Source organism: Eretmochelys imbricata, chromosome 2 (assembly GCF_965152235.1).
Source record: "Eretmochelys imbricata isolate rEreImb1 chromosome 2, rEreImb1.hap1, whole genome shotgun sequence".
Classification (NCBI taxonomy): Eukaryota; Metazoa; Chordata; order Testudines; family Cheloniidae; genus Eretmochelys; species Eretmochelys imbricata.
Genome location: NC_135573.1, coordinates 162,118,538 through 162,133,197, shown reverse-complemented (window position 1 = coordinate 162,133,197; position 14,660 = coordinate 162,118,538). Strand labels below are relative to the sequence as shown.

Sequence of the window (14,660 nt, the reverse complement as noted above, 5' to 3'; positions counted from 1 at the left end):
CCCCCTGGGGGCTGGAACAGCAGCGGTCAGCCCCTGTGCTGGAGCAGTGGTGGGGCTGGAGTAGCTGCCAGAGGTCAGCCCCCAGCAGCGCTCCAACTGTTAGTCTTCCCCCGAGTCGTTGGTTTTTCTTTTTAGTAAAAGTCAAGGACAGGTTGTGGGCTTCCATGAATTTTTGATTATTGCTCATGAGCTGTCCTTGACTTTTAGTACAAAATCCCCAAGACAGAAACTTAACCTTAATTATGAGTAACAAATTATGGCTGGAGCCAGTCTCTGGATGACCTGAGAATCATAGAATCATAGAATATCAGGGTTGGAAGGGACCTCAGGAGGTCATCTAGTCAAACCCCCTGCTCAAAGCAGGACCAATCCCCAATTAAATCATCCCAGCCAGGGCTTTGTCAAGCCTGACCTTAAAAACTTCTAAAGAAGAAGATTCCACCACCTCCCTAGGTAATGCATTCCAGTGTTTCACCACCTTCCTAGTGAAAAAGTTTTTCCTAATATCCAACCTAAACCTCCCCCACTGCAACTTGAGACCATTACTCCTTGTTCTGTCATCAGCTACCACTGAGAACAGTCTAGAGCCATCCTCTTTGGAAACCCCTTTCAGGCAGTTGAAAGCAGCTATCAAATCCCCCCTCATTCTTCTCTTCTGCAGACTAAACAATCCCAGTTCCCTCAGCCTCTCCTCATAAGTCCTGTGTTCCAGTCCCCTAATCATTTTTGTTGCCCTCCGCTGGACTCTTTCCAATTTTTCCACATCCTTCTTGTAGTGTGGGGTCCAAAACTGGACACAGTACTCCAGATGAGGCCTCACCAATGTCGAATAGAGGGGAACGATCACATCCCTCGATCTGCTGGCAATGCCCCTACATATACATCCCAAAATGTCATTGGTCTTTTTGGCAACAAGGGCACGCTGTTGACTCATATCCAGCTTCTCGTCCACTGTAACCCCTAGGTCCTTTTCTGCAGAACTGCTGCCGAGCCATTTGGTCCCTAGTCTGTAGCGGTGAAGCTCCATACCTTTCATGAATTTCAGTCCTGAGGGAGCTGGGGGGAAACCCCCTCTGACTCCTGACTCTTCTCCAGGAGGCGGGCAATTGAGAAAGAACAGCCAATCAGAGCTGCTGTAGGAAGCAGACAGCGCTCCCCTTCCCTGCCAGGAACAAAGAGGACTTTGGGGTAGGTGATGTGGGAGACTGAGCAGCTGATACTATTTTCACAGGACAGGCTGGGGAAAGGAAGAGGAGAAGGATCCTGTAGGTTAGGGCAGCCTTCTCCCCTTCTGTGAATAATGCGTCAGTCTGCTCTCTGCTTCTTCCTCCTCCTGTCTTTATCCTGACAACACCAGGCCTGCGAATGAGGAGAGAGCGAAGAGTCCCTGCAGTTGACCTCTCTGCAGAACCTGGGATGGATGAGAAGGGGACCCTGCTTCATCTGTCGTCCCCCCCAGGCCTGGGAGTGGATGGGGAAGACCCCCTGGGGCTGCACCTATTGAATCACCCCCCGCCCCGCCCCAGGAGCTACCAGAGTGGAGGCAGAACTGATGTAGGAATGAAGGGGTCAGGGTTGTGGGGTGTGGAACTGATGTGAGAAGTGACGAGGTATGTAGTTAACTTCTTGGCCAGGGGATGGCAGCTGTGGGGCTAGAGAGGTGCAGACTTAAATAATTAGAATTTTAAGGTATGGGGGGGAAGCTGGAGGCTCCACACCAACAGGAGCCAGGGGGCGCCCCTGTAGTTGGAGCCTAGCTCACCTGAAAGTCAATGGGTTTGGGAGAACAGGGGCCAACACTAATTGTCGCAAATCTATGCTGGTGTGGGGAGTTAAAAAAAACAGAAGAGAGACCAAAAAACAAGACCCAAACCCTAATTTATTTTCAAAAAAATCTCATGGCTTTTGGCACTCAGATCATTTTGGAGGACGGGGGTGGGCTCTGCCATGATGCTTTTAACTTTCGGGGTCAGCGGTCCTGCGCGTGTTCTGTGTCCAGGGCAGCAGAAAATGGCTCTTGGAGAGATGGCCACTGCCGGGGAGGGGCAGGCATGAAGCGAACGATGTAAATGATCTCCACGAGGCAGCCCCACGCTCCCCGAGCCCTGTCGCCTGCTTCTCAGCGTGTCCTATCACACGCTCCCCCCACCCCCGGAAATAGGCCGCGTGTTGCCCAGGCCTGGTGGGTGAACGCAGGGGCCGCTGCGCCCCAAGCGGTCAGACAGACTCTGTCTCTCTACCCACCCCCCACCGCGGCCCCGTAGAGACTCCTCCTCCCCCCAGGCAGGGGCGGGGGCTTGTCTTTCACCCGGATGTGGGACGTTCGGCTCAGGCCCCGCCCCGGTAATGACGTAAGGAGGCTAGGCGGAGAGAGTCGGGCTCTGGGCCACCGCCATTTTGGTTGCGTCTGGCCAGGGCCGGCGGGTTTGTCAGGCGCGGAGCCGGGCGGCGGCGGCGGGGCGGGATGTCGGCGTTCTCGGAGGCGGCGCTGGAGCGGAAGCTCTCGGAGCTCAGTAACTCCCAGCAGAGCGTGCAGACGCTGAGCCTCTGGCTCATCCACCACCGCAAGCACTCGGGCCTCATCGTCACCGTCTGGGAGCGGGAGCTGCGCAAAGGTGAGGTCGGTACCGGGCAGGCCTGGGGCTCACCTCTCCCCCGGCACTGGCCGCCGGGACAAGCAGGAGCCCCGCTCCGCCGATGGGGGCGGCCGCTCTGTGCCTTCTCCGCCTCGCCGCGCCCCCCCCATCCCGGAAGGCGGCATTGCCCGCTCCTCGCGGCACGAGGCCTGTCCCCGGTGACCCGCCTCCTCCACGGCTGGGAAGACATCGCCCGGGGCCGGCGCGTGGCGTGGGGAGCGGGCGCGGGGTAGGAGCTGCGGCCCTGCTGCGGGCTCGGCAGCGCTCCCTGCCTTCGCGCGCTGGGGGAAGGACGATCCTGCAGGTGAGTCCTCGGAGATGCGCTGTGCCAGGGTCAGTGTTTCTATCCGTACTGTGCCTTGCTTGGCGTGGAGACTCCTCCTAGCTGCGTCAGCGGGTTTTTCTCTTTTCAGAGAGAATTAGCGGGTAGGACTAATTAAAGGGACACTGTCAACTTTACAGATAGCGCTTTTTTTAACCGATTATGTATGTTTGTCGCACTGAAGATCAGTATGACAAAGGCGAGAGACTCGTTTTCCCTTTAGGTGTTTACTTTCAGTATTTGACATTGTTTTGTGTATAATCAGTTTTGGAGTGTAGCAGGCAGGTTGCTGTTTGTGGCTCTTTCACAGCAGCAGCCTAGAGTAACTAGGTTAAATAGAAACATGTGATGTGTAACTACAAAAATGGGCAGAGGGACTCAGACAGGTGTGAGAACTGAAGCTTTGTTTACCTGGCTTTGGAAACTGACTATATTTCAGACTGACTTTTTTAAAGTTTGAGGTTGTTTCCTTAGTAATATGCATTCATGCTTAATTTTGTTTTTCCTAGCAAGTGAATTGTAGACTTCCTGCTGCAATGACAAGAGCTGGCCTATCTGCCATAGTACCAGAAGTCACCTTAGCTGATAACTTACTGTGCCTGGCAACTTTTGCTTTCACTCTTCCCATAGCTACCTTTACACAGTAGAGACATTTAGGGATTTGAACAGGAAGACTTTAGGGGTGGGTTTTTCATTAGGGAGGAGAAGCTGGTAGGCAGCAGTCCAACAAAATTGATAGGAAAAATTTGGCTGACCTACAGATGGTGCATGTGCCATGTCATATTGATAGATCATAGTGGTGGATCACAAAAACAACGAGGAGTTCGGTAGCACCTTAAAGACTAACAGATTTATTTGAACATAAGCTTTCATGGGTCAAAAACCCACTTCTCCAGACCCACTTCTCCATGCATCTGAAGAAGTGGGTTTTTGACCCATGAAAGCTTATGTTCAAATAAATCCGTTAGTCTTTAAGGTGCTACCAAACTCCTCATTGTTTTTGTAGATACAGACTAACTGATCAACCACTTAGAGGAGTAGCTGTGTTAGTCTGTATCCACAAAAACAATGAGGAGTTTGGTAGCACCTTAAAGACTAACGGATTTATTTGGACATAAGCTTTCATGGGTCAAAAACCCACTTCTTCAGATGCATGGAGAAGTGGGTCTGGAGAAGTGGGTTTTTGACCCATGAAAGCTTATGTTCAAATAAATCCGTTAGTCTTTAAGGTGCTACCAAACTCCTCATTGTTTTTGTGGATACAGACTAACACAGCTACTCCTCTAAGTGGTTGATCAAAGATTTTTTTTTTTCTTCTGGGTTGGACCACATACCTTCATAAACATAGAATTAGTTTATCCTAGAAACATGGGTTTGAAATTAAATAGGATTAAGTTAAAAGGAAGACTTTAGTATTATATCTTATAATTATTTTAGCCTGTGTTGAAACAGTATGTAAATTGTTTTAATATCTTACATTAAGCTTCCATGTGTTTTGTATTAGGAACATTTGCAAATACATTTCATTTAAAATACATTTTGGTTCACTTCTTGCAGAAAATGGTTCTCTTTTGAACTTTCAAATCACTAGACTGAACAGAGTAAGTAGAATTAAAAAACAAAACCCAAAACTCGTGGCTTCTGGGTAGAAACATGGGATGTCAGAATGCACAAACTGAAGTGACGTGTCTACTACGCAGATATGTAGGTTTAAGTATTTTATCTCAGTTACCGTATCTATTTGTTCATAAGCCGAATTTTTTAAGTAAAAAAGGAAAGCACCAGAGAAGGGGGTCAGCTTAAGAACGGGTATAGAGCGGGAGAGGTGGGACACAGCCCCTCCCCCAACAGAGGGAGCAAGGAGAGGCAGCAGAGCCAGAAGGGAAGAGGTGGGGCTGGAGTCTCTCTGCTTCTGGCTACACTGCTCTTCCCCCCCAGCCTCCGAAGCAGCTGCAGCTCTGGGGCTAGCACGCTGAGGCTGTGCTGCCCGGCCTGGCCTGCCGGAGCATGCTGCGGCCAGGCACGAGACATCCTCCCCTGGCCCTCCCCAGATAAGGTGGGATGGGATGGGGAGAGTATGGGGATCCTGGGCTAGTTGTAGGGTCATGTGGAGGCTGACCCCCAGATCCCCCCTCCCCCCCCCACAAATTTCCCCACTAGTTGCTGTCCCGGCCTGTAAGGGTAAGCTGCTGGCACGATGGGACACTTTGTTCACTTAGGTTTATCTTGCTCAAGGTAAACAAACATCTTGGGCTGCCAGCAGCTTATCCTGATACCCTGGGATCCAAAGTTTGCTGACCCCTGAATTATAGGGTCGGCTTATGAATGGGTCATAAAAATTTTCCATTTTTACTTATTCATCTTTGCGGGGGGCGGTCAGCTTATAAACAAACCGGCTTATGATCGAGTATATACAGTATTTTGTAAAGTAAAAGTACCTTCCCTATAACAACACTGTCTCTGGAGCAGTTTCTCTTGTTTTGAAAACAAATGTATGGTATTTCTCCCACATCTCTAAACAAAAATCCCAAACACCCCCCAAATAAATTATTTAAGATCACTGTTTTGAGTGATCAAAGTTTATGATGAATAGCTGATGTAGGAGCCTTTTAAAATTGGTTTTATTTTCTATCTTGATCAACATACACATGAGAGTGAGCGTATGAGGCAGTCACTGTAGTGCCATCAGTATATTCCTGAAATCCAGCTCTTTAACTCCTTATCAAGTTCAGATAGTATAGTTAAGGCTATGTTTTAGTCACGGGTATTTTTTGGTAAAAGTCATAGACAGGTCACGGACTGTAAACAAAAAATCGCGGGCCTGTGACCTATCCATGACTCTTGCTAAAAATACCTGCTGTGAAACTTGGATGGGGGAGCAGTCTGCGGATGCTGGGGGAGCTGACCCGAGACTCCCGCTGGGACTGGGGGAGGGATGTGTGGCCTGGGCTGGGCTGTGGCCCGGGACCCCTGCTGGTACCGGGGGAGGGAGGGTTGGCGGGGCTGGTATGGGCTTCCTACTCGGCTCCGCATCCCTGCAGCTCCTAGGAGGCAGGGGCCGGGGCAGGAACTCCTCCACTGCTCCCGCCACAAGTGCTGGCTGCCACAGCTCCCCCAGCCCCAGCCGCTGCATAAGTCACGGAATCTGTGACAGACTCATAGCCTTAGGTATAGTTGCTTGACTAGAGAAATGGATGAAAATTAGATGGTTGAGAACCACAGACAGAGTTTGTCTTATTTGGTCGTGCTCCTCCCCTTCTTTGCATCTGTAGTAGTTTATGCCTCTCACTCCACCACACAAGTATGTATACTGATTTTAAAAAAAAATCAATATGTAAGTCTCATTAAATATAAAAAACAGTAAGGCATTGATTCAAACAGAGCCAACAATCCATTATAATAAGAGCAAAAGTAAAATTGTGGTTGATACTTACAATTAAATGTGGACCCCACATCATAGCAAATGGATTAATGTACAGATGGCAAAGACTTTGTATAATGCTATGCAAGCTTAAAAAAAATCCATCAAAATACACAGCAGCATCTGAGAACCTGTATGGAGGAATCAGCTTTGCTAATTATTCATTGCTGTGGGTAAAGAGTGCACAGTAAGTCTTTTTTTTCCTCTAAAGCATCTCACGCCTCTCCCAGAATACATTCCATGCTTTTAGAATCTCTGCTCTAAGTAAATGGAGGTAGTGTTGGTTGGCAGAATGAAGCATTCTGAAGAACTGACAGCAATGTTTTCTGGTAGCACCTGTCTCCAGCTGTCAAGCTTGTGCTCTCTTGCGGGAGGGGATCTGTATGGGGTCCTTAGCAGTGATTACTAGAAATACTATTCTTTTAATCGTCACCTTGAATGGTGATTTGGCTACAGTGTTTCATGCCTTTGCCACCTCAAAGTAAGATTGTGCAATTCTTCCGACTTGGGGCTGACCTCTAAGTATTTGGAAACTACAGCTGCTTAGACATGTGGCAGGCCAGCTCGTGTCCAAGAAAAAAACACTGAGATCATTTCATGTTGCACTGTCCATTTCAAGGTCCTGGTCCTCATTTTTTAAGCTATAGAGATTGCCTTTTGTTCCACATCCCAACTTTCAGCTGCATTTGGGGATGCTGTGGCTGACAAACCCCAACCTCTATCTTAACTATTTGCCTGTGATCACCACAGTATTTGAAAGCCTCACAAAAGTTGTTACTTATATTTCCGTAGTCTAGAAACCCCAGCCAAGATCAGGGCCTCATTGTGATAGATGCAGTACTAACACATAGACAGTCCCTAACCCCAGTAGTTTCTAATCTAAATGAACAATATAGGCAAAGAGTGGGAGGGAAAACAGGCACAGAGCGAAGTGACTTGCCCAAGGTGAGACAGTAGGTCCCTGGTAGTACCAGGCATAGAATCTAGGTCTCAGGAGACCTAGTTTTGCGCCTTTTTTATCAAACCACATGAATACATCTTCCCAACTCCCCTGCCTTGTGAGATAAAGAATTAATAATAACTTTGTTTTCGAGACTGTGATTTTTGCCAGTGTTACCCAGGAATTCTGTGCAGAATTAAAAATTGAACCCATATCTCCTTGAGTCCCAAACCAATGTCTTTAACCATAATGCCATCTTTCATCTCATAATTCATTCTTGTGGAAGGCCCTTACAGTGGAATATGCCATCACTAGGGATAAAATGAGCAACCTTAAGAGCACAGTACAATGCAAGACTAATTTCTCTGTAGCCTTTCACTTAACTAATGAGTGGAATGGTCATGGATGTGTGTCCTGGACAACTGTTTGCCTAGTTTTTCATCTTAAATGGCTTCAGTATTAACGATAGGAGCTCTTAGACCCTTGTTCCTCTTTGTCAGTGGCACCTGTATTTCTAAAATTGTGTAATGGGAACGAGACACTATGTTGAAATTGGAGTGAGGAGGTGGTATTTAGACACACACATACTATTTACTGTCTGGATAAGTTAACATCTTGTAACAACTTTCTTCTACTGGAGCCATGAGGTTCTGGTTCTGACAGTGAACTATTGCAGTTTGCTTTAAAAACTAGCAAAACCCAGCAAACTTCTGGTATATGAAAACAGACTTCTCAACATGTCTTCCTTTGGGGTACAATTAGCTAGAATTCTCATATTTGTAATTTTTTTGTCCTCTTAAAATTTCATATTAAAGCATAGATCTTTTCTTTAATGTTTTGGGTTTTATTTTTAGCTTATTCCTGTTTTTCTTTCCTTCAGACCCCTTGTCCAGAGTAACTTAGGTAAATTTTACCTCACTTGCTCTTTGGTAACTTATGTAAAGATGGTTACAGTAATAGGAGTCGTTTAATTCCATTATACAGCTTTTTTTCTTGCTCTCTTTCTCCAGTCGCCAGTAAGGAAAGACTCTTTAGATCATGCTTTTAAGAGTACAGAAACAAAGGGATCGGAAAGTTTTTTTTTCTATGCTGATGTCTACAGTAACATAATGGGAAATGGCTGATCAAGTTGAATTGAAGTAACTCTGAACTGAGCTCCCATCCTTAGTTGCATGTTCTTTAACAGTCTTTGGACTGAAATTCTTTATTAGAATAACTTTGTACAGTTGCAGAAGAGAGAGTTTTTCGCTGTTATAGCTTTCACTTTGTCTAGATGTTTGTGTACATAAATTCAAAGGAAAATTGTTAAATGTAATCTGTTAAATTTTCATACAGTTATATTTGTAACATTTGGAAGTATGTAAATAATTAGAATTATTTCCAAATAGGTTGCTCAGTTTGCTGCATAATATGACTTTTTTTACTTATTTGGCTTGGTTGTAGCCAGCAGCTGGACAGTAGGATTTGTCGATGCATTTACAGTCCCTTAGTGTAAACAGAATCTGAGTGTTTTGTAATCATGCATAACAGTTCATAAACTGTATGATTTTCGACCTTTCTCTTCAGATTTATAGAACAGACTTTTTACTGATTCTTCTTGACTGTAACTAATGAATACATTAAATGTATATATTCTAGAGTTCATCATTTTGTGAAATTACTATGGGTTAACAGGGGACTTCTGGCATCTGTCATACAATGGTATATTCATCAGATGAGTCTGCTCATTAGAGACTTTCTTTAAAAGGTTGGTTGGAACATATATGCTGAATGCTTCTGTAGATGGACTAGTATGGCTTTTAGTGTGTGTTTAAACTTGTGTTTCACTCATTTTGGTTTTGTTTTTTAATCTAACCTATGAGATAATATATATTAAATTTTAGATTTTTTTGGCATAACTGTCATTTAGTTCATGCTCTGGGTCTGTGCTAGCGTATTGATGAAAATTTTTTATATTGAAAAGAGGCTGTAACAATTAATTTGAAGCATGACACCATTATTACTTCAGAGATAAGAAACTACAATGATTAAAGTCCAACTATAATTTTAATAGCATTGTCATGAACTTCAGTTGAGATTGACCCCTCTAGGTTTGTAGCCGTTTCTTTCATGCATGTTCAGAGTATGTCAGCCTCTTGATGTGACGTCATAATGCATTGTAATGGCTCCAAACTGTGGCTTTTTTTGGTAAGAAAAAGTTGCCTTTCTGTTTGGTTATCTTCAAACTTAGCCACCTGGATCAAAGCATTTGTCTGTATGAGGGGTTGGGGATGGGTGGCATTATCTGAAGGGGTCAAATCAGATAGAGAAAAGTATTGATACTGTCCCAGTTCCACTCATGAGACACCATCCGATGAAGTGAGCTGTAGCTCACGAAAGCTTATGCTCAGATAAATTGGTTAGTCTCTAAGGTGCCACAAGTACGCCTTTTCTTTTTGCGAATACAGACTAACACGGCTGGTACTCTGAAACCTGTCATTTAGAGTACATCTTTGTATCATGATCACCCCTGTCCTTCCTTGTATGTTATAATCAGCAGCGTAATAGCTAACAATGCTTACATTTAAAATTTTCATGATAGTGTACCTTAGTTAACCTATTGAGATGAGTGAGGCAGTTCACACTTCTCCGAGCTGTTTCATGTCTGTAGGGTCAGATGGATATTAATAGGGAAAAGCTATATTTTTGGAACTATAAGGGCTAAACGTTTAAAAAATGAAAGTGTAGATTCTAGAGCCCAGAACATCAGCCATCAGAGAAAAGTACCAGTTCTTCAAACTGCCATGAACTGGATCAGTCGGACTCCTGATGTAGTGGGTTAAAAATTTAACTTTCTCTAAATATATGATCTGTGCATGATACTCTTTTTTTAACTCTTGAGTGGAGATCTGGTAGAATCTCCCCAAATTCTTAACCTATGAGGGCAGTGGTAGCAAAGAAGAATGTGAGTCAGGTCCCCACTAGTTGTTTCATGTGACTCCCTCTACTGTATATACTTGCTGCCCTGAAAACAATCCAATCACTTGCTCCTTAACTGCAGAGAAGCTGTACCACATCAGCTGTTGTAGCTCTTCTCTGGATCCCTGTAAGTGCTTGAGGTATCCTTTCTCAACACCAACTTTGTCTTTCAGTCAAGTCTGGAACTTATTGACGTTCTTATCTTGGCTTCTGATGTTTGGTGCAATTCTTCAGTGCTTGACTTTTGTCAGTACTTTGGCACTTGGTGGCACTTGATTTTTTTTTTGTTGTTGCCACCTTAGTGTTCTAACACTTACTAATCGTTGGTACCTGTAGTCTTCTTTGGCATTCTGCTTTTTATTTTGCCACCAGCTCATCACCCTGCTGTTTATCTTTTCCCTACTGAGGCAGCTTTTGTAGTCTTCATGGAGATTTCCTGAGTATGGGTAACTGGGTTAGATAACCCTGCCTACAAGCATCCACGCTGCTAAGCCACACTTGAGGCCTGTCTGGTAGGTGCATGCATCCTGGTTACATGCTAGAATTTCCAGGAGCATATCCCGTGGTTCTTAGTTCAGTACCACCACATGAATTGTTTTGTGTTGTATTTTGGAAGAAATTATTTGTCCCTCCCAGGTCCCTGTGTGGAAGAGTTCTTTGCTAACCAGCACAGAGAATTTAAACACCTTTGGCACTGCACACTCCTCATTTCCATCTTCACCTCTGTTCCACCCACTGACAAGGGATTGATCCAGATCAGGATGATGACCTGTTCCAGCAGTTGTCACTGTTAATCCAACACCTGTTTTCACAACTGGAGGCAGATAGAGGGCATGGGACTTGGTAGAGAGCATTTTGGAAGCAGCTAGTGGCCATCAGAAGGTGGCAGCAGGCCTTGGTGTGGACACAGCAGAATTGAGGCAGCTGATGCAGGTTGTAATAGCTGTAGATTCTCCTGTGTTGATCTGATGCTGGATCAGGAGCACAAGTACTGAGTGGGTCTACACTGTCATGTGGACCCAACCCTCCAGTGTCAGGACATGCAGATGAGGGAATCCAGAATTAGGCTCTTACCTCAGACTGCTACAGGTTGGTTGCTAACCAGTTTTACATCAACTGTGACCATCTCCTTCCCTCCACAAGGTGCATGTGAAGTTGTACCCTGATGTAAGAGTGCACTCAGAAGAATTTGCATACTAAGCAGTTGCGGGATGGTGGTAGAATGTACATTTGGACGATTGATGGTAAGTTGGCACAGCTTGCAAACCTGTTTGGATGTAGTATGCCCAGTGACATCTGTTATTGGGACATGCTGTGCACTCCACAACATATGCAAGCATAATGGAGAGAGCGTTCTTCAGGAATGGGTTGAAGATTGGCTACCTGTTCACCCGAACCTAAGAGTGCACCTTTGATCACTGGGGCTGGGAGAGCAAGGGAAGTAAGGGATGGCTTGTTTGCCCACATCCTGCTTTGTGTGGGAAAATGTGAGGCTGTGGAGTGTTATACTGTGTAGACTTAGACATGTATCTATTTGCTGCTGTTCTGACAATTAAAAGCTTTTGATTTAAGCTTTCTGCCTCTTATTTCCCAAACACTCACCTGTGGATTGTTCAATCAAATACTTTAGTAAAAGTGAATGCAGCCAATCCAGCTGCTACTGACCAGAGTGCAAATGTTGAGTGAAATGTGCAGTGAAAACAAAGTAAATCAGTGTGATGTCATTGTTGATAGAATTGCACATCACCAGTGTTCTTGTACTACTTCTCCTGTAGTTGCATGGAGGTAGGATGAACAGAATATATATATCCATACTCACTTTTATTCTAGGAGTTTGATTGCCACATTGCCAACCCCACTCCAGAATTGTCAAGTGGTGCATTGGCTGCCAGGTATGTTAGCATGGAGGAGAGTCAACTGGCGAAAGTACTGGTCATCAGGCTAAGTGGCTGCTCGAACGTTTCCTTCTGCTGCTGCCAGTCATGCTCCTTCATTTCCCTGTCCTGCTCCTACAGCAGCCTCTGGAATTCTCACTGCTGGTGTGACCTGTGGCTAAAGTCATTTTGCATATCCTGCAGATGGTCATCTTTGGAACATTTTTCTTTTCCCCTGCTAGTTCACGGCCCTCATCCCAAAAGCCATTGGAGGCTGCTTGGTGCAGCAGATATGGACAGCCTTGCAAAGGCAATTAAGGAACTTTTTTTTTGTCCTGGGAAATAAAAATATCTCTTTACATTGTGTCACAGCAAGGCCACAAAATCGATACTTCTATCTTCTCCATACCCATGTTTATCTCCTTTCTCCATATTTGCCTGTTGATAAGCAGCTGCAGCTCAGGTCACCAGCCCACCAATACAATGGAAAATCTTGGAATTTTTTAAAATAAAATAAATCTTTTTACCTGGATGGGGGGTGGGTTTGGTGCCCATAAACTAGGAACCTTTTACCAGTGCTGGTCTTAAAAGTATTTCAGGTAGTGTTGTCATCAGAAGATTTAATCTGCTGGAGATTCAGGATTGGAAAAGGGAACTTTTCCAGGCCTGTGGTAGAAGACCATCTGTGTATGTCAAAGAGGTATTTCCTTGTCTGATGACTGATCAGTGAGTGATGACTAGAGAGGACTACAGTGAGCTGTGGGGCGGGGAGGGTTTGTCCTGCATAGGCGTCTCGTGGACTGTCTTGAGGTTTTCCTGTGTGAAAAGTTCAGAAGCATAATCTTCTGGGGGTGGACCAAAATCTCAGTGAACACAAAAAAGCATGCTGAAATAGGATGCAGGAACTTGCTTACCATGAATATGCCTTTTCACTACCCCTGTACATCAGGCTGCCAATACCTAGAGACTTTCACTCAGGGTGGATTTGATTTAGCTCAAATTGATTTAAATCACTAGTTAGGAAGATTCTATTTAATCATGGATCTCTACATAAAAGCGCATTCTTGTTGGTTGTTATAACCTTAGTACATATTCTTCTCAACTCAGAGATAGATGTAGATTTCATTTTTAGAAGGTACACACTATACATTTTTAAGTGATTGATTTTGAAAACTTTTCAGATGAGTTTTACAGCTATATCAGAAAATGAATGGTCCAAAGGTAATTGAAGCAGATATTTATGAGATCATTGGGAGGTGAACTATTTCCAATTCAACTGGTTAAGCATTAATATTTGGAGGATTTTCTTGTCATGCTGTATGAGGAGGAGAACATCACCAGAAAGACATTTAAATTGTTTAAAACAACATTATATATTCTGGATTGTTTTCCTCAACAGCAAACATATAATATTTTAACAAAACAAGCACATGAATTTTTAAATTTAGTTAAACATTCAGTGTTTTTAATTCAGGTTTGTTTTTGTTAAAATTGTTTTTAACTAAAATAGTTAAATGAAATATTTAAAAAAAACAAAACCCAAAAATTAAATAGACTATGTCAGCCAGGTCAACATGAGAAATGTAAAATATTGGCTTCTGCAGCTTCTCAGTCGTCTTCACCTTCATTTTCCTGTTTGTTCCTAATCTGGAAAAGAAAAACACGGCTTTCCTGCTTTTTCAGGTCTCAAACGATTTCTCAATTTGGAATTAATTAGTCCAAAGGAAGAAAATATTCTTTCTACACTGGCAGAAGAAGCTACTGCTGTTAAAAGTGAGATTATCACTTCAGCAGTGACTTCCACCATTCATTGGTGTGATTTTCTTTAAAACATCAGCAGCAAACATATATTTCTTGAATGGTAATTATTCCCAAACTGGGTCTCTTACAGCCTGCTGCCATTATAGTTTTTCCCTTCTAGTAAGAGAATGATATGGTAGATCTCAAATCAATGAAGGCTACATTTGGAAAGACCTCAAGACTTCTAGAATATGCTGCTCAAACAGTTTCACTTTTGTTTCTGCTGCCTGTCCCTCCCTTCTCACATTTTATCTCCAGACATCTCCTTATCCAGATTTATTCCGCCCCCAACAAACTTCTGTTCATTGAACTTTTTGAAACTTTTAGAGAGAGATAAGGGATTGACTCTGTGTCCACAAATTTTCAGAGGGACAGTAGGGTTGAGGTCTGTTGTGTCTCACCTCTAGATATTTATTTATTTATTCATTTAAAAACATTTTTGCTGTTAACAAGCATGTTGTCTCTGGATAGACAAATCCACAGTTTGAGAACTGAAAAATGTATCTTCTCTGATGGTATCTTCTAGACTGAGCACTGAGACCCATTGGATAGGTAGAAAGATTAATCTAAATCTGTACAGAAGCCCCTGGAATCCCATAAGATTGGGTCCCTAATCCATGAACTATTGGAACTCATTTACAAAACTTTTCTTAAACGTTACATGAATATATTCTCATACTGTAGAATTAGAATTTACAATCCCTGTTCT

The 14,660-nt window shown here is 43.9% G+C and overlaps 1 protein-coding gene across 4 annotated transcripts in view; it reads left to right on the top strand.

The window, feature by feature from the left end:
• The first annotated feature begins 2,353 nt into the window (after window positions 1–2,353).
• The window catches only part of RPRD1A (regulation of nuclear pre-mRNA domain containing 1A), a 67,441-nt gene continuing 55,134 nt past the window's right edge, over window positions 2,354–14,660 (top strand). The window contains exons 1-2 of one of the 4 annotated variants that reach the window (XM_077810932.1): window positions 2,479–2,615; window positions 11,421–11,521. In XM_077810932.1, coding sequence (XP_077667058.1) covers window positions 11,500–11,521 — 22 coding nt within the window. In that variant the 5' untranslated portion in view covers window positions 2,479–2,615; window positions 11,421–11,499. Of the gene's footprint in view, window positions 2,616–11,420; window positions 11,522–14,660 lie in introns of all 4 variants that reach the window. The other 3 variants (XM_077810933.1, XM_077810930.1, XM_077810931.1) reach the window with 3 other exon arrangements.